This window comes from Hypanus sabinus, chromosome 15 (genome assembly GCF_030144855.1).
Source record: "Hypanus sabinus isolate sHypSab1 chromosome 15, sHypSab1.hap1, whole genome shotgun sequence".
NCBI classification, from domain to species: domain Eukaryota; kingdom Metazoa; phylum Chordata; class Chondrichthyes; order Myliobatiformes; family Dasyatidae; genus Hypanus; species Hypanus sabinus.
The window spans coordinates 35,332,196-35,351,584 of record NC_082720.1 but is presented as its reverse complement, the minus strand read 5'-3'; the positions used below and the strand labels follow the sequence as shown (position 1 = coordinate 35,351,584).

General features: G+C 39.1%; 1 protein-coding gene across 1 annotated transcript; it reads left to right on the top strand.

The window, feature by feature from the left end:
* Positions 1-4,436: 4,436 nt before the first annotated feature.
* Positions 4,437-6,754, top strand: dusp1 (dual specificity phosphatase 1). The gene is made up of 4 exons (XM_059990202.1): positions 4,437-4,919; positions 5,211-5,356; positions 5,515-5,734; positions 6,055-6,754. The coding sequence occupies exons 1-4, from the start codon at positions 4,550-4,552 to the stop codon at positions 6,417-6,419; spliced, it is 1,101 nt and encodes a 366-aa protein (XP_059846185.1). The 5' UTR covers positions 4,437-4,549; the 3' UTR covers positions 6,420-6,754.
* Positions 6,755-19,389: the final 12,635 nt, after the last annotated feature.

The following is a 19,389-nucleotide window of genomic DNA, read 5'->3' as shown; positions in this document are numbered from 1 at the left end:
TCATGCAGCATCTATGGAGAGGAATAAACAGTTGACGGTTTTGGGCTGACACCCTTCATTGGGACTGGAAAGGAAGGGGGAAAGAAGCCAGAGTAAGATGGGAGGAAGGGAAGGAGTACATGCTGGTGTAATAGTTGAAATCAGATGAGGGGGAAGGTAGGTGGGTCGGGGTGGGAGTGGGAGGGGGTGGGAGATGAAGTGAGATGCTCAGAAGTGATAGGTGGAAGAAGTAAAAGGCGTAAAAGAAGTAGGAGGAATCTGAAAAGAGGGGAGCAAGGAAGAAGGAGGGACACCAGAGGGAGGCGATGGACAGTTAAGGAGGAGAGCAGTGGAAAATAGGGAATGGAAAAAGAGAAAAGTGCGGCAGGAAAATTACCATAAACTGGGATATAAATTTCAATAGAAAAGGAATTTAATGACAATTTTATGGTAGCCATGGGATACTTCAATAAGCAGATTGGTGGTGGATCCCAAGGAAATATGTAGAATGCCTCTGAGATGACTCTTTGGAGCAGTTTGTGGTTGAGCCCACTAAGAGAAAGACAATTCTGCATGGGAGCAGTGTAATGAACCACATTTGATTGGTGAGCTTAAGGTAAAGAAAACCTTGGGAGACAGTGTTCATAATATGATAGAATTCACCTAGTTTGATAGGGAGAAAGTACATTCAGATGAATCATTATTACAGTGGAATAATAGGAATTACAGAGGGACGAGAGAGGAGCTGGCCACCATTGATTGGAAGGAGACACCAGCAAGTATGGTGACAGTACAACAATGACTATTGTTTCTGGAGGTAATTCCAAAGGCACAGGATAGATACATCCCACAGATGAAGATGTTTTCTAAAGTGAGGATGAAGCAACAGTGGCTGACAAGGGAAGTCAAAGATAGCATAAAATCAAAAGACAGTGCATATAATATAGCAAAAATTAATGGGAAGTTAGAAGATTGGGAAGATTTTAAAAACATTGTAAGGAGAGAAAAAATGAAATATGAAGGTAAGCTAGCCAATAATATCAAAAAGGATACAAAAAACATCTTATAAATATATAAACAGTAAAAGAGAGGTAAGAGGTCACATTAGACTGCTGAAAAATTACACTGGAGAGGTAGTAATGGGGGAGAAAGAGATGGCGAACAAACATAGTAAGTATATTGTGTCAGTCTTCATTCACTATTTGTTGGCTCTGGGTCTGCACTCACTGGAGTTTAGAACAATGGGAGGAGGGGGATCTCATTGAAACCTACCAAATACTGAAAGGCCTAGACAGAGTGGTTTAGGAGAGGATTATTCCTATAGTAGATGAGTCTACGACCAGAGATCACAGCCTCAGAATAAGAGGAGAGTCCACTTAGAAAAGAGATGAGAACAGATTTCTTTAGCCAGAGAGCGGTGAATCTGTGGAATTCATTGCCACGGATGGCTGTGAGTATATTTAAAGCAGAACTTGATAGGTTTCTGACTAGTAATAGTATCAAAGGTTACTGGGAGAAGGCAGGACAATGGGATTGAGAGGGATAACATATCAGCAATGAAGGAATGGCAAAGCAAATTTGATGGGCTGAGTGGCCTGTTTCTGCTCCTATGTTTTATGGTATCATGGTCTAAGATAAGATCATCAATGTTCATGCTGTCATGGTGGAAGCTACCCAGATGGAATATGAGTTGTGGCTCCTCCAAAACTGTGAGTGGCCTCATCATGGCGGTAGAGGAGGCCTTGGACCAACATGTCGGAATGGGAAGAAGAATTTAAAAAGTTGACTACTGAGGAAGCCCACCTTTTGTGGTGGATGGAACGAAGGTTATATTTTATGCCACTGAATAAATTGGATGTGGATATACAGGTACGTCTGAAATAATGGCAGGAAGTTAAAGGTTGTGGGAAGGATGGGAGGGGACTTTGACAATGCTGGTATCACTTCTGATACACTCTGTATCCACTTTATTAGGTACACCTGCTCATTCGTGCAAATATCTAATCAGCCAATCATGTGGCAGCAACTCAGTACATAAAAGCGTGTATACTTGCTCAAGAGGTCCAGTTGTTCAGACCTAACATTAGAGTAGGGAAGAAATGTGATCTAAGTGACTTTGACCATAGAATGGTTGCTGGTGGTGGGTTGAGTAACTGTTGATCTCCTGGGATTTTCACACACAACAGTCTCTAAATTTTACAGAGAATGGTGTGCATAACAAAAGAAAAATATCCAGTAAATAGCAGATCTGTGGGAGTAAATGCCCTGTTAATGAGAGAGATCAGAGAAGAGTTTCCAAGCTAGTTTAAACTGACAGAAAGGTGACAGTAACTCAGATAACCAGGCATTATAGCAGTGGTGTGCAGAGCATTTCTGAAGGTATGCCCCCCCCCATCAAAACTTGAAAAGGATAGGCTACAGCAACACAAACATACATACAGTGGCCACTATGTTAGATGAAGTGGCCACTGGGGGTGCATGTTCTGAATGGGGGGGGGGGGATGGAAGAGACACCAATGATATTTTCAGCAGTCCTCACTATCTGTTGCAGGGTAGTCGGGAAAGAGGACGGGCAAGTGACTTAAGAATCTATGCAGAAATTCTTTGGCAACAGTGACCACAGTTTGGTAACTTGATCTACTTCCATGGATACTTTGTACATTAAACTATGGTCGTTATTTCCAAAGGATATTTACGTAGATTCTTCAAATCACTCATCTGTCCTCAATCCCCAAGATAAAATCGAGTATAGCCTTTTCCCGTTCTGCACTCTACGCACTGCTTCAGGAAACACCTTGAATGCATTTACTTATTGCTCAGTAAAGCAATCCTGGTCAACATCGGAAAAGTTAAAGTCTCTTACTATGACTTTGCCTTTACAACTTTTATAACATGTAAGACATAAAATACAAATTTTAGGCAAACTGGGTACTCAAATATTTTTGTCTTTTGCTATTATTACCAGTTTTGCACATTCCTTCATCTCTCCCCCCCCCCCATACAGACATCAATAACATAATATTGAATCAAGTACAGTAATTGTCAGAAGTCAGATCAGACACAGACTCTGAATTGGGGTTAGCGTTAGCTTAACGCCATTACAGCGCCAACGACCCAAGTTCAATTCTTGCCACTGTCCAAGGAGTTTGTACGTTGTCCTTCGAGTGCTCCGGTTTCCTCCAGCGTTCCAAAGACACACGGGTAGATAGGTTGGTTAATTGGTCACATGGGTGTACTTGGATTGGGCGGTGCCGACTCGTTGGCCCGGGAGGGCCTGTTACTGTGGTGTACTGTACATCATACGTAATTATTTAACTGTCGCAAAGACCATGAATCCTTAAAAGGGTGCAATTTAATAAATTAAACTGCATAAAACCTAAAATTAGTTCTGTATTGAAGTTTTAAAAACAAATGATTTTAGTTTTTAATTAGAATAATTATTTTTAATCTGAAGTCGCTTATAACGCTCGAAGATATTCACGCTCGTTTTGAATAGTTAATATTATTGGTGACATCATTTCTGCAACAGCAACTTTATTCGAAGTTCACAAATCAAAAGCATGCCCGCAGTTGCTTCATATACTATGAAGAGCAATTGACACATTTAAAATAGAACTCATTTCATGTTTCCGTGGGAAACGTTTCTTTCAACCCTTTTGGGTTGCTCTCCATTCAAAAGCACTTGAATTGCGTGATCGAACTATCCATTCAGAACGTGTTGTACTTTAGCTTACGTACGAAATGTTTTACTTCAATCTGTATTCAATCTGTAGATCATAAAGATAGCCCAGTCAGTTTTGAAAAATGTGCGATTAGTGTTTTTGAAAATTTTGAAACATTTACTTTAAGAGCCTGCAAATCTGAAAGCTGCGGAAATGGCAGGTAAATCCATACTTGTGCGGTGAGTACTGCATTATCTCATTCCTTCAGTGCCTGAGGACATTTGCGTCGACTGGACGGTATGTATCCAATGCCGTTAAGTCCACCACCTCGAACCGCACACATGATTAAAGTTTAACACCGCTCATAACCCACACCAAAATTAATGAACTAATCAGTAAACGAATGTTTACTTCCGATAATTATGTAAAAGGATATCTACTGTTAATCATTACAGAGGTTTAAGGACGTGTGATTTAAATTGATAGGTTTAAATGTCTACAATGTTTTCAATAATAATTTACTAATTACTATACATAGTATCACAATGCATTAACTTCAAAGTACTCTGCTAGTTGCCATACTGGCACGGCAGGGTTCGGGTCAGCTGGTTTGAAGTCACAGTACATTATTTACAATTTAGCATTGAAACGGGCGTGACGTGCCTCCTTGGCACACGTCAAGGACAAGGCGTGTCAAGTCCATCAGGCGCCGAGTGCGTCACGAAATTGTATCACGTGACACGGATCGCGTCAATTTCATTCACAAAATCCTCCATAAAAAGGCGGCCGGGACCGAGCAAGGGCAGAATCTTCAGTTCGGAAGCAAAGCGTGAGGATAGTTCAAGAAGCAGCTTTGCTATCAGCAGAAGCGAGGCTTCTTGAGGATCAACTGTGTTAAGTCAGCAATTATGGTCATGATGGAAATCTCAAGTGTTGATAATGAAACTCTGGGACAGCTTCTGAAAGAAGACGCCTCTAAATGTTTGCTACTGGATTGTCGCTCTTTCTTCGCCTTTAACGCATCGCATATATTGAATTCAATCAACGTCCGCTTTAGTACTATAGTTAAACGAAGGGCTAAAGGAGCGATGGGACTCGAACACATTGTACCTAACGAAGAGTATCGCAATAGTTTGATCTCCGGCCGCTATTCATTCGTTGTTATATTTGATGAAAAGACTTCTGAGTTTAACATGCTCAAAAAAGATAGCACAGTTCACCTAGCCGCCAGCACGTTGTGTAGAGAATCCTATGGAGCAAGGATCAACTTTCTCCGAGGTAAGTACATTGAGAGCACCAACTTCGCTTTATTCGAGTAACAACATTTTAAAAAAAAGCCTGAAGCACTTTAACAACCAATATGTTACTCAAAACCTTCTCGTCTTTGCAATAACATGCCTATCCGGCGAACACATTTTTCCGCGTAAAGCATTTACAACTTAAACGAATTAGAACGTATAAAATGTGTTGCGTTATATTTTGGTGGCTCGAATTCTAAATGGCTTCAGTAAATTTGAAACTGTTTTAAGTTTACAGCGAATTAATTAGTTTCTCTATGTTTAATTTCAGGAGGCTATGATGCATTTTCATCGGAATATCCGGATTTTTGCACTAAACCCTCGCCCCCTCCACTGTCGCTACCTCTGAGCTCTAACAGCCGGCCCAACAGCGCGGAGCCAAGCTGTAGTTCCTGCGACACTCCACTCTATGATCAGGTTAGTTTTTGCTAAACCTCATAAATTGAGCAAGAATTATCAACCTTTTAACATAAAGGTCTCTGTAATATAGATTACTTATTAAAGAGGCTTTTCCACAAAATTAAATTATGGGAATTTTTTTAAAGGAAAACTGACAAGTGCTTGTTTTTCTGCAGGGTGGACCTGTTGAAATCCTCCCTTTCCTCTACCTCGGAAGTGCCTATCATGCGTCAAGGAAGGACATGCTGGACGCCCTTGGAATTACGGCTCTAATTAATGTCTCTGCTAACTGCCCAAACCACTTTGAGGAGTATTATCAGTACAAAAGTATCCCGGTGGAGGACAGTCACAAAGCAGACATCAGCTCCTGGTTCCTCGAGGCTATTGACTTCATCGGTAAGAGCTTGTGCTTCTATTCATAAAAATAAACAGTTAATCCCAACAAATTGAAACGTTATAACTTCAGCCTACCAAAAGAGTCTCTAATAATGATAAAAGATGGGTAATCAGTATCTCCCTATCACTGAATACACGGAAGCGAAATCTGAAGATCGTTAGCAGTAGTTCGTCCCATTTTGCCCTCTACCTTAACACTTGTGTTTATGATAATTTGTTATAAAAAATCCATAGGATTATTTAAAAAATGAACTATAAAGATTTTATTGCATATCTGCTTTTTGGTACTAAATCGGGCGTTTATTTTTGTCTCTCTCTAGACTCTGTGAAGAACACTGGTGGCAGAGTGTTTGTTCACTGCCAAGCTGGTATCTCCCGATCCGCTACCATCTGCCTGGCTTATCTCATGAGGGCCAACCGGGTGAAGCTGGACGAAGCTTTCGAGTTTGTTAAACAACGTAGGAGCGTCATCTCCCCCAACTTCAGCTTTATGGGACAACTTTTGCAGTTTGAATCTCAAGTATTCACTCCTTCCTGTTCGACAGAGGCTGCCAGTCCCTCACATAATACCTCCAATACTTCAACTCGATTTGTCTTTAATTTTCCTGTCACCATGCCCGTGCGTTCGCCAGCTAATTCCTTGGGTTATCTTCAGAGTCCCATTACGACCTCCCCTACATATTGACGTGCGGAAAGGACTATTTCTCCGGAATAAATAAAGCACAATAAGCTAAGAGGTCGTGTCCGCACCCTTCCTCAATGCAGACATTCTCGGTTATGGTCTCCAGACCAGAAGTTTCATTATTGTAAACTGAACTTTCTCAACCAGACCATTGCACTGTGTCCAAATCTGAGGACTGTCAGGCGAAGATGCAATCGACATTTTAGCACTTTTTATACCATTTGGGGGGGGGCAATTTATAGTGATTTGTCTGATAATTTATAAAATTATTTATTTACACAATGGCCATTTTGTTGTATAGATATTTTGTACGAGTTCAATAAAACAGTTTTTTTTTACATTTTTTTTCTGCTGAACATTAGTACTACCTTGTTCTGTGCATTAATACAACACGTCATTTAACACTACAAATTGCTGGAGTGTTTAATCCTAGATTGTAATCCAATAATCCATTTTGCATAACCTTTAGCTACCATTGCATCGTTATTTCCTTTCAATACTGTGCAAAGATGGACCAGGAGGCATAGATTAGTGGTGAATAGAGTGACAGCTATACTGAGAGCATTTTGGAATTAGATAAATGGGCAAATACAAATCCATTTCACAAAGTACTGTATTAGTTTCAATGAGGCTAATGCACATTAACAACAACTCTGTTTTTCCAAAGAAATTAATTTAGAAATCGGTGCTGAATGGAGGTACAAAGGTGGTCTATAAACGTATATTTATAATTATCCCCTCCAATCCCTTTAGGATATTATTAAAGGAGTTGGAACTCAGTATGGTTAAAAGATGCACAAATTCTGTTAGAAATGACCCCAAGATGAATCTGCTTTAGAGTCACGTGCTCAAATTCTATAGTGAATAGCTGACTACTGAATCCAATCCCCTATATCATTCCAGAGTCACCAATCATTTTGTTCTGGTTATCAGAAATCTGAACTGCTTCTATCACATCTGGTAACTTAATCCATCTTTGGAAATGTTTTTTTTATAATTGTATAAATAAGAAACTGGTGGCTAAACTGAACATCGGTTGCTTGGAAGATGTGAAGTGGGAATTAGTATTGGGTACAGCAGAAATAGCTGAGGCTTTGTATGATTATTTTGTGTCAGTTTTCATGCTGGGAAGACACATCCAACATGCAAAGAGAGATAAATTGGAAGACAGTGAGTTTCAGGCCACTGTTTAAAAATGGATGAGGGCAAAAAGGCAGGTAATCATAAGTCAGATAGCATTAGCTTAACATCTCTAGTCAGGAATATGCTTGAAATTACCACTGAGGAAGAAATAATGAGATATCTAAATAGCTATCATTCCACCAAATTGGAGTCAGGAAGGCCAAGCACTGTTTGACAAAGTTATTGGAGTTTTTTGAAGATATAACTAGATGAGTGGATAGTGTGTATCTGATGGATATTGTACACTTGGATTTCCAGATGGTATTTGATAAAACGCTAAGTAGAAGACTTATCCATAAGATAAGAATGCATGGAGTTGGAGTTAGGGTATTTGCATGGATAGGGGATTGGTTAACCAATAATATGCAGATACTTGAGATAAATGGGGTTTTCTCTGGTTGGCAATAAATTTTGGACAGACGTGAGGAGTAACTACTTTTTTGGAGAGAGTAGTGTAGATGGGTCATATTCTGCATAGAGATTGGTGACAGGAGTGTCCCTCAGGGATATGTTCTGGAACTGCTTTTCATCATGATTTTTATAAACGACCTGGATAAGGAAGTGGATGGATGGGTTAATAAATTTGCTGAAGACATAAAGGTTGGGGGTGTTGTAGATAGCATGGAGGGATGTCAGAGGTTACAACGGGACATCAATAGGATGCAAACCTGGGCTGAGAAGTGGCAGATGGAGTTCAACCCAGATAAGCATGAGGTGGTTCATTTTGGTAGATCAAATATGATGGCAGAGTATATTAGATGTAGTGTATATGGATTTCAGCAAGGCATTTGATAAGGTACCCCATGCAAAGATTATTGAGAAAATAAGGAGGCATAGAATCCATGGGGACCTTGCTTTCTGGCTCCAGAATTGGCTTGCCCACAGGAGGATCAGTGGGATCTTGGGTTCCAAGTCCATAGGGCACTCAAAGTTGCTGCACAGGTTGACTCTGCGGTTAAGAAGGCATACAGTGCATTGGCCTTCATCAACCGTGGGATTGAGTTTAAGAGCCGAGAGGTAATGTTACAGCTTTATATGACCCTGGTTAGACCCCACTTGCAGTACTGTGCTCAGTTCTGGTCACCTCACTACAGGAAGGATGTGGAAACTATAGAAAGGGTGCAGAGGAGATTTACAAGGATGTTGCCTGGATTGGGGAGTATGCCTTATGCGAATAGGTTGAGTGAACTCGGCCTTTTCTCCTTGGAGCAGCAGAAGATGAGAGGTGACCTGACAGAGGTGTATAAGATGATGAGAGGCATTGATCCTATAGATAGTCAGAGGCTTTTTCCCAGGACTGAAATGGCTAGCATGAAAGGGCACAGTTTTAAGGTGCTTGGAAGAAGGTACAGAAGAGATGTTAGGGGTAAGTTTTTACACAGAGATTGGTGAATGCATGGAATAGGCTGCCAGTGACTGTGGTGGAGGCAGATACGATAGGGTCTTTTAAGTGACTCCTGGATAGGTACATGGAGCCTAGAAAAAGAAAGGGCTATGGGTAACCTTAGGTAATTTCTAAAGTAAGTACATGTTCAGCACAGTTTTGTGGTCTGAAGGGATTGTATTGTGCTGTAGGTTTTTCTATGTTCTATAATGTTAGCCATTATTCCCAAATATCCCACCCAATGGTGGACATGGTAAAATACTTGAGTCTGTATTTGTGTAGTAATTCAGAGAGGTGAATACCAATAATCCTGGGCACATAAACTCCTCTCATCTTGGAACTTCAATTCAGCTGTAACATTCTGCAAAGTGACCACAAGATCACCCAATTGTTAAATCCTAATAGTTTCCTTTGAGTATAGTGGGGAAGGAACCCTGGGTGAGCTCTGCTCAAGCATTTGTGTGGGTCTCATTCTGGAGATTACCAAGTGTTATATCTGGTTTTTTTTTCAAAAAGGACTGTCAATTTAACCAAATAATCTACATCCAGGGAATAAATAGAATAGTGAATTTATTCGCTAAATGGATTTCGATTAACTACCTAACTCCTATGCAATCCTACAAGATGAATTAACCTGCTGTGAATTTCCAGATTTATTCTAAAATATATTTGATTCAACATGTTTAAATTTAGAAATATAATTATAACATCTATGGAAATACTTCTAATGCTATGATGTTCACCAAAAACTGCAACTGGGAGCAACAAAAGGCAATTATTAACTGCTTTCGTTTTTGTTGAATTTTATACTGCATTCAGTTGTAACATTTTGCGAGCATACGGAACTCTCTAAATGTATATGACATGTACAGTGTGTTTATACATAGACTCGAAAGTTCGGGAATTAAACCGAAGTAAATAAATTGAGACGAAATCTCCATCTAAAACCTATCCAAAATGCTTCAAAAGTTACGGGACGCTTAGGTCAAATGTAGAGATTAACCAAGTTATTTGTTCTGGCATTAGTTTAATCGTAGTTCAATAGCGTTGCTAAGTTACACAGAGGAGTTGTTCCTCAGAAGTGTACGATTAATTGCGTCTCCATGGAAACCATTGGGAGTTTCCTCAGTCACACAAGGATGCCGTGCGTCACATCTGAGCTTGGACACCAGCCCAGACCCTTCTGATCAGACTCTGTTTATATGAATGGTCTCCAAGTCTAGCACCCGAATACTTCTTTATACTAACATATCCTCCGGCAAGCAGCACGTAAAACACTATTTCCTATATTTGCTTGAACACTAATACAGTATATACTAAAATTCCTTGCTGCTAAGGATTATTTACACTGATTACCCATGTGTGCGTGTCCAGTTAAACTTCTCCCGTTTACCTTGTTTTCTTGCTATAATAAACATAAATAGGAATATAAGAAATAAAACGCAAGGCACTGGCTCCATCGCATTCGCTCTGCCATTTAATATGGTTTATCGCTGACCTCACTGCTATGTTTCTGTACTAAAGCCACTGCTATCGAAACCCTTAATACCCTCCATTCTGCTAAATTGTTGCAATCAAATATTTGTGGAATAGTTAATTCCGCAAATGATCGAACGGAACAATTTGCATCAACATTAAATAAGCATTCGCTGTGCTCAAGGAAGATGACAGGCTGATTGCTGCTGCTTCCCGTTGGATATGTCACTCTAAAGCAGATGATGGGTGCTGGACCTGGAGACCATTTACAATGCATAAACTGAGCTTGGACACTCTAGCAAGTCAAAACCGAGCAGCCAGAAAAGGCAAATGGACAATCGAAACCCTTCATTGGTTCATTTCTCTCCACAGATGCTGTCTGGCCCATTGAGTTCCTCCGGCATTTGTTTTTCTATTGTTCCAGATTCCTGTATCTGCAACCACTTTAACATGGGGAGTCTAGAAATAACATTTAATCAAATATCTGCAGACAAGCAAGACATGCATTGATTTATACCTCGTTGTTTATAATCACTAAGTGCTTTAATTGAATGTCCGATTAGATCATTGGATAACATTTAGCACGTCATAATTGATAATACAATTGAAACATAAGTGGAATCATATGTAATGCCATTCAACAAATGTCAAATCGGACAACAATGAGATACGTCGCCAGTAAGGAACTGCAAGCATGTAGTCTGCTAAGGTCGGGTTATAAAAAGCACACCATGAACAGGATCTGTTAGGAGCTGTTGATCAGCTGTATGGCAGCATTTCGCTTTCCTGATGATTGGTGAAATAACTGATCCCGAATGATTCTCCTAAGGGTCACCTTAGGAAATAACGCCCTCCCGGCGCCAGCCAAGTCCTATTTTTATAGGACCCCCCTTGCAGTTTATGCTGTTCTATTGTGGAAAATTACCACATTCAAACTGAAGTACATGTATGGCCCATGGAGCTGTCACTCAAGTTACTTTCCATTACAAGACGGCAGTGGCGCGTCTGGGGCGTATTTTCAGGATAAGTGCGCATTGACGTTGAAGCTTAAGAACAGCGAGATCCAAGGACGTCGCGTTCCCTTCATTCTTTAATATGCGTGCAGCACGTTTCCTACCCCACAGTGCTGTTGGAGGTCATGCCGGATATGCTGTAATACTATAATTGGAAACATTTATGGATCGAATTGCATTTCATTTTTCTAACTGGAAATAGCTTTGCAAGCTGAAGGATTTTACATCCTGTTCTTGGTATCCGAATATCTCAGTCCATTTCTGAAGATAGATCATTGTAACTTCCGCCAGTATTAGTATTTCAGATTAAGTAAATAACTCACTTTGCACATTCTGTTTCGAACAAATGCTGGAACTGCATTTTTTTCCCTCTTTTTTACTTTAAAGCTCGTCCCGGTGTCGAAATTTACTTTGTACAAAATATTGCCGCAGAGATAATTTGAATCCGGTTTATACACTATTAGATATATTAATTCTATTGCAACACACACGAAATGCTAGAGGAACTGAGAAGGCCAGGAAGCATCTGTAGAAAAAAGTACAGTCGACGTTTCGGGCCGAAACCCTTCGGCAGGACTGGTGAAAGAAAAGTAATCCCGAGGAGTAGATTTGAAAGGAGGGGAGCTAATTCTTTTGACTCATTTTGTAAAAATGACATTTCTATTCACTTTCAAGCATATCATGGATCATTATATATATTTAAGTTTCTTGAAATTGGGTCAGCCATCTGTTCAAATCGCATTATTTTTGACAATTAAATAACTACAAGTTTCAATCATGATATTTCAATACCGGGAGCACAAAGATGCACGAGTGGGAAGATGTGCTAGTTCTTCCGATGTGTTAAGAACCACATGATTTAAAACAAAACAATGTATTACATGAAGCTTAACTACAAATCAGGACATTATGGTTCCAAATAAATCTGTTCTCAGAAATCGGAAGAGTGCCGGATGAACAATTCTGTTATTTAGTTGGTCGTCAGCTGTATGGAAACTATTGTAACTGGTTCCAAAAGCAGCTTCTGGCTTGACCTCCGACCACCATTTAAACACATCCTGTAGAAGTGTACCTGCTTTCAAGATATGCCGTGTAAAATCTATGAGCCAGTTGACTAGAGCTCCAGAAGATGAAGTACACGCATAGGAATTCTATGCAGTTCAGTTATCAGACGTGTCGCACATGCACGTTTGCTTTCATTAACATTGTAAAGAGTACTATACGTTTAAATTCTTCTGCTCAAAGTTTTGTGTCATGCTTGGGAAAAGCACAAAGAAGGAGAAAGATTCAAGGAGAGGAAGTTCAGCGAAGTTCCAAATTCATCTTTAGAAAAGGTGGCAGGTATTCTCTCTCTGAGTTTTACCAGTCATGCTAAACCCAAGGCCAAGATAGAAATGATAGTTAATAAAGGAAACAAACAGTTAAGATGTAGGAAAGTCAGAATTGGGAGTCTAGATTCAAGGCCCAATAATGGTCGTAACATATTTAAATCGATAGAGTTGTAAATGACCATTGAAGTATGAAGTGAACTCCGTCTACCTATTCCAGCATACAATACAGTCACGACTGAACTCACTTCAAACCTTTAGCCTGGAGAAAATTACCCATCTCATAAAAGAGGCCTTAAAGTCAACATGACCTCCAATAAAAGCGCAAGGTTCAAAATATGAAACGGATTGTTAGAAAGGGGAACAGATGAAAGAGAGACTAGAGTGGGAAAAGCGGATGCTCCAGATTTGATGTAGTATTTTGAAAGGCGAGTTTCTAGATTCATATAGCATATTTCTTTTGGTTGCTAGCCACAGAACCTGTAGTCTGTTCGACAGGGGTCTTCACTACAACACTCGATTTTCCTGGATTGAGAAATGGAAACCGCATGTGTGCTAATGGGGGGGGGGGGGGGGAATCATGGTTCCGGATAAATTTCAGCTGTGCCAAATAAATACACAATCAATTTGTCGGCCTTCTGCTGTTGTGGAATGTAGTCGAAAGAGCTCCAAAAAGTTTTATTTCACAACTTGATCCATTCTAATTGTTACCATGTTCCCTCCGATTCGACAAAATTCAGCCCACATTTGGCGCTGGATTCCTCTGTGTTCTTTGCATTTCTCGAGGTAGGGAGAAATTCCTTGCTAGCGCTAAGTATGTGCCAGAGTATTTGACCGCCACTTATATACAGAGGTCAATCTAATGTCAATCTAATCAATACACAGAGGTCAATCTAATGTGTAGGAATGAGTGTGGACTGGTAAATAGTATATAATTCTGTTTGCTTCTCGCGCTCGTGACCAAAGATGAATACTCTCACCAACAGTCCCCAATTCACCACGATTTCACTATTTTTTTTAACCTCATTGGTATCTTATGCAGATAACCGTTCTCTAGGCAATTGATTACTTCAGGTGGCCAATAACCTAACAATGAAGGTTCTTTTAAATTTTTACCAACATTTTGATTATTCTTAAGATTTTTTTGTGATGTTTGAATCGTTATCAATTTTAGTAGCGCAATATTGACTCGTAATTGTGTGCACGTGCTAATTAATGAGCTACGAAAACTATTGTGTGCATTCGAGCATTTAAAGCGAGGTAAAGTGGAATAAAATTTAATTGCAAAGTAAAATCTTTAGTCTTTGATAGTGAGAGATGCCAATTAAATTTATTCAGTACCTGAATTTTATGTTTGTTCTTTGACTTTTTGTGACATCTCTGATGAAAACAACAGCAATTTGGATTAATTTGAAATGAAAACTCCCCCTTAATGTTTCTGGTGGAATATTTGTTTTCAAGGTGAGTGTTGTTATGTTGGACTGACTTGTGTGAATCTGAAGCTTAATGTGGACTGAAGGAAGAGAAGAAAAAAAGGTCTGGCAATTGGTTAATATGTGGTGTGGAGGTATAAATTGTATAAATCATATATCTAAATATCAAATTAAAAACGCATGGTATTTTGATGGTGCTTTGATGGTGCTGATCATAAAGGAAAGAATTGGTACTGGAGAGTGCATTGTAAGTGCAAGGTTGAGATGAATTGCAGGTAATAATAGGTTACAGGTTGAAACTTGAGGGATTCAAGAATGTAATGTATTGTAAAATGAGGAGGATGAACAAGTAGAAGGTCATAATAAATGTGATTCTAACTACTTTATTAGCACTAATATATGGTATATTGTGAAATTTTTGTACTAACAAAATATTATATATAATATATAATATAAATAATTTTTATTATAAAAATAAAAAAATGGATAGCAGAATTTTAAGAAGAAATATCTTGGCCGAAGTTCATTTTTAATTTTGATGTTGAAATAAAAACTGTAAGGTTTTATTTCTGTCAAAGACCTGTGATGGTTATTCACTGTCCAGTACTGGGGGTGGGGATGGGGGGTCTTTTTGCCAAGTTCATCTTTCTAGTACAGCAGCTGACTCTTCTAGAGCTTAAGTAGTTATTATTGAGTAAGTTAAGCTTCCAATCAATATATTTTGTTCAGCTTCCTGTTGTAAATGAGAGCCACTCTTCAGTTAATGTAAATTGCAAGCAATAATCAATCTGAAGTTAAAAGGACAACTTTGCATACAAACCGCACTGTCTGTAGAGCATAGACAGCAGGCGCACAGCATAGGCTGCTTAAGAGATGCAGAGTAAGACATTGGGGTTATGTTAATTAACCTTCATCAAACCAGACCACACTGGTTAAGCTATCTAGTTCAAGTAAGTTTTCAGACCAGATTGCTACTATCACTTGCTAAATCAAATAGCTGATCTATCAATAATTGGAAACTTTGTGTATAGTCGGCATTCACTACATTAACTTTGGGTGGTTGGGATATTTGTCCCGGAAGCTGTTAGATGATCTGTGTGAGAAAGTATTTGTAAAAAAAAAAAATCACATTCATGTGAAGTCACCAAGTGGTAGAAAAAATTGTAAAAACATTAGACAGCAGATGGATTTGATATGAATGGTCAAGGAACCATAAGAAGAATGACAGAAAGAGGGTGAACTAGAATCCATTCCTCTCCATTGTCTGTCAGACAACTCGTTCATCTGCAACTTGTTGGAATCTCTTTTTAACTTGTAGGAATTGTACCTGTGTTTTGGAAATCTTGTGTCCAGAAATCTGTAGTAATTTGGAAATCTTTTACTAGATGGAAATCCTGAGTTTTAAATGTTTTAAGAATTTTATGTAAATTTAAACATGTACACTAAAAATAAATGAACTGTGGTTGAGATACTTTGGAAGTATCTCCTCCTTGGTTGAGAGGGAGGACCCACTGCTTAAATAGTGGGTATTAGCAGCTAAACTTGCTGTGGAAAATAAATAGAAGTGATCTAGCCTTTGATGTGGCTGCAGTTTAACCTCCATTTATTGAGGGTAACATGGCGACTATATCAGATAGGGTTTAAGATCTTTGAGTTTGGAGCTTTTCAGACATCAAACCCAAAACCATCACTTACCATTGATTGCTTAATTGTGTTACTTTCTGAGATCTTGAGTATTCTCAGCATTTTCTATTTTTATTTCCAATTTTAATCTGCAGTAGTCTGCTTTGTATATTGCCTTATGGTTGCTAATGTTCTATATTACAATTAAATGGAAGATGTGATAGGTTTTTGGGCATTGTTTTTTATTAAATTAAGAACATGGTTTTGAATATACTTTGAGTAAGTATATTGAATTGTATAGGAAATACAGTAGAGTAACTCCTGCACCAATAGAGATGTGGATGTCATTAACCAAGGTGTTGCATTTAGAAAAGACTGTTTGCATGAAGACAAAATGTAAGAAAGTAATGTTGAACTTGTTTACGATATTGGGGGGGGGGAGAGATCTTAGAATATTCTGTACATTTTTCGTACCCTATTAAATGTATAATATGAAAGCATTGAATATTGTGTAGCGCAAATTTGCTAGAATATTGTGATCACTTATTTCCTTGGGAATTTTCCTACACTAGGTCTGTGGATTCAGAGATGACTGATGGAGCCAATGCAAAACCCGCTAACTCTTTTATAAGTGTGGTAGGAGATGCTTGAAAGGGTGGGTGGTTTTGCACACTGGTCTGTTTCTTCTGTCAGTTATAACTTGTTTTCAAGTTTTTCAAGTTTTCAATGTGAGGTCCTCAATGCCATTTCATATTCTCCTCCTACACTTTGAGTGATTGCAGACCAGAGGTTAGACGGTATATTGTATTGTTTTTTTTTCATGGATACTCTGAGAAGAGCTTTGAATCTCTGTCTTTAAATTAGGGGCTCCAGATACACTCAGTTGTGCTGGGCAGATGATGCCATGCATGTAACCAACACCAGACTCCTGAAACAAAAATTATACCAGGAAGAGATCACTATGTGAAGGTTATGATACAGATTGGATGACTGTTTTGCAGATCACTTCTATTCATTTCACAAGGATTATTTAAAGCTTCCAATTGCCCATCACTATAATTCTGACTCAATCTCATACTGACTGCTCTTTAGCCTCTCACATTGTTCCAACAAAATCCAGTGTGATCTCCAGGAACATAATCTCATCTTCTGAGTGTGCTGTCACCCCTGAGATTTAATATTGAAAAACCAGATGACCATCATTTCCAGTTTGCATCAATTCTGATATACGTAATGTCTAAAATCTGTAATGTTAATTCATGTTTTCTCTCTCCAAAGATGCTGTTTGATACACTAGGCATTTCTGTCATTCTCTTTTGTTTCAGGTTTTCAGCAACTTCTGTATTTAAAATCTCACATTTGCAGTTTTTTTTGTTCTCTGTCTCTGTGTGTCTGTCTCGTCACGAAACATATCTCATGACATGTCAGTGATAGTAAATCTGATTCTGTCCTCTAAATGTTTCAAAAATTTGCCTGTTTTCCAAGATTTATGAGCATATTACTGTGACTGGAAAGCTTCAATTATAAGATGAGGCTGGATAGGTTCAGACATGTTTCTTGGACCTTGCGAAGCTGAGTGATGTCCTGATAGTTCCTCAAATCCTGAAGACCATAACGTGAATATTAAAAGTCTTTTCATCAGGGCTGGGTTGTCCAGAACTAGAGAGCTTTGCTTTAAAGTGAGAGGGGAGAGATTTGAAAGAGACCTAAGGGACAGCTGACTCCACAAAGAAGATGGTGAGTATATAGAGTGACAGAGGAAGTTCTAGAGGAAAGTACAATTCTGACTTTTATAAGGGAAATGGGAATATACATTAGATTGTAAAGGTTTAGAGAGCCAAACACAGGCAAATGAGGCTAACTAACTTAATTGGGCAACTTGGTTGTCGTGGAGAAGCGACATTTCCTTGTTCTGATGAAAGCTCATTGACCTGAAATATTAATTCTGTTTCCATCACAATTGACACTGCCTTTGCAGCTTTTTGTGTTTTATTGTTTCAGCATTTTACCATGTCCTGCACTCTGATACGTTTATTACATTCCTCTTTGTGATATCGCTCTACATAAACTTAACCAGTGGTGTGATCACACGCGAGAGGAATGCCGTTGATAAAGGTGCTTCAGAGGCACAGGAGCCGCTGCTAATCTCCAGCAGTGATGCTGATTCTGTTAATGGGTGCATGTTGACAGAACCATTAGCTATTCTTTGTTGATATAAACCGAATGATAGCCAGGAGACGAATGGTTTAAGTAATAAAAAGGTTCCCATTAGTTCAGTTGAGTAGCTGAGGTCACAAATCAGAAAACTATGGAGCGATTACAGCCTCTGACCTTGCAGTTTCTAAGATTAATACCATGTTATCATTAAACTTGCATAGAAGGGAGAGATTTGCTGTTTAGTGTGCTGCATCTTGCCCCACAGAAGCTGATACTTGACATCTTTTTATCTAAGAGTTCTCCAATAACAGGGCACCATTGATCACAGAGGAGGGGGTGGGTGAAATCAAAAGATATCAGAAGCCCTGGTATGGAGGGGCACACCATCAGATCAGATATAATACAATTTCAGAAATTGGGAGAATGGAATCCTTACAGGAAACGGTAGGAAGATGTGCAGTGTAGATTACCCTGACTGGTAGCAGATGTCGGTTACTAACCTATCCTCTAAAATAGAGATGGAGTACATGAGGAAGGGAAGGGTTGGAAGTGGTCCAGATGAAAGTGAGTGCAGTAATTAACACTAAAATTGATGAAGCATTTTTTTGTGGTTAGATGCACGGAGATAGCATGTGAGCTTCCATCAATATATTGGGGGAAAAGAAGTGAGAGAAAGGACTGTTCCAGGATTGTCAAAGGGACAGGCAAAGGCTGGATACACCAGGGATTCTAATCGGCACAGAAACAGGTTCTTCAGCTCATTTTGTCCATCTGACCATTGAGTACACATCTGTATTAATCCCATTTGCAAGCATTTGATGCACAGTCTTCTAAGCCTTGGGAATTTCAGTGCTTGTCTGAATAATTCTTCAATGTTGTAGGAATACATGCCTCCACCAGCCTTTCAAGTTCTGCTCTAGAAGGAAAAAAAAATTGCCCTCCTATTCCATTTGAACTTTTTACCCATTACACTAAACCCACGCTGCTGGGAATTAACACATCTGCCATATGGGGAAATGTTTCCTACTACCTACTCTACTCTATCAGAGATGGGTTCTTGCTGTCACTATTACTTTAATTCTCCATGTTGCTCTCACAATGTCTACGCTGCTCGATGAAACTTGACATTTGATGAAGGAACAGTGCTTCATCTTCTGTATTGGTAATTTAGCCCTCAAGACTCAAAACAGAGTTCAACATTTTCAGATAATCAGCAATTACACCCTTTGCATATAAAATTCAGTATTTCCAGTTGCATTTTTTTCGGGTAACCTCATTGATTTGTCTTATTTACAGATTCTGCAGACTGCGTTTTGCATTCCCCATCACCTTCCTTTCACTTTGTTTGTCACCTCTTCTGTCGGTTGTTCTGTACAG

Coding starts and splice junctions, on each gene's coding strand:
- dusp1 (XM_059990202.1), top strand. CDS start 4,550: ATGGTCATGATGGAAATCTCAAGTGTTGATAATGAAACTCTGGGACAG. Junction 4,920..5,210: donor AAGGATCAACTTTCTCCGAG/GTAAGTACATTG, acceptor GTTTAATTTCAG/GAGGCTATGATGCATTTTCA. Junction 5,357..5,514: donor ACACTCCACTCTATGATCAG/GTTAGTTTTTGC, acceptor GTTTTTCTGCAG/GGTGGACCTGTTGAAATCCT.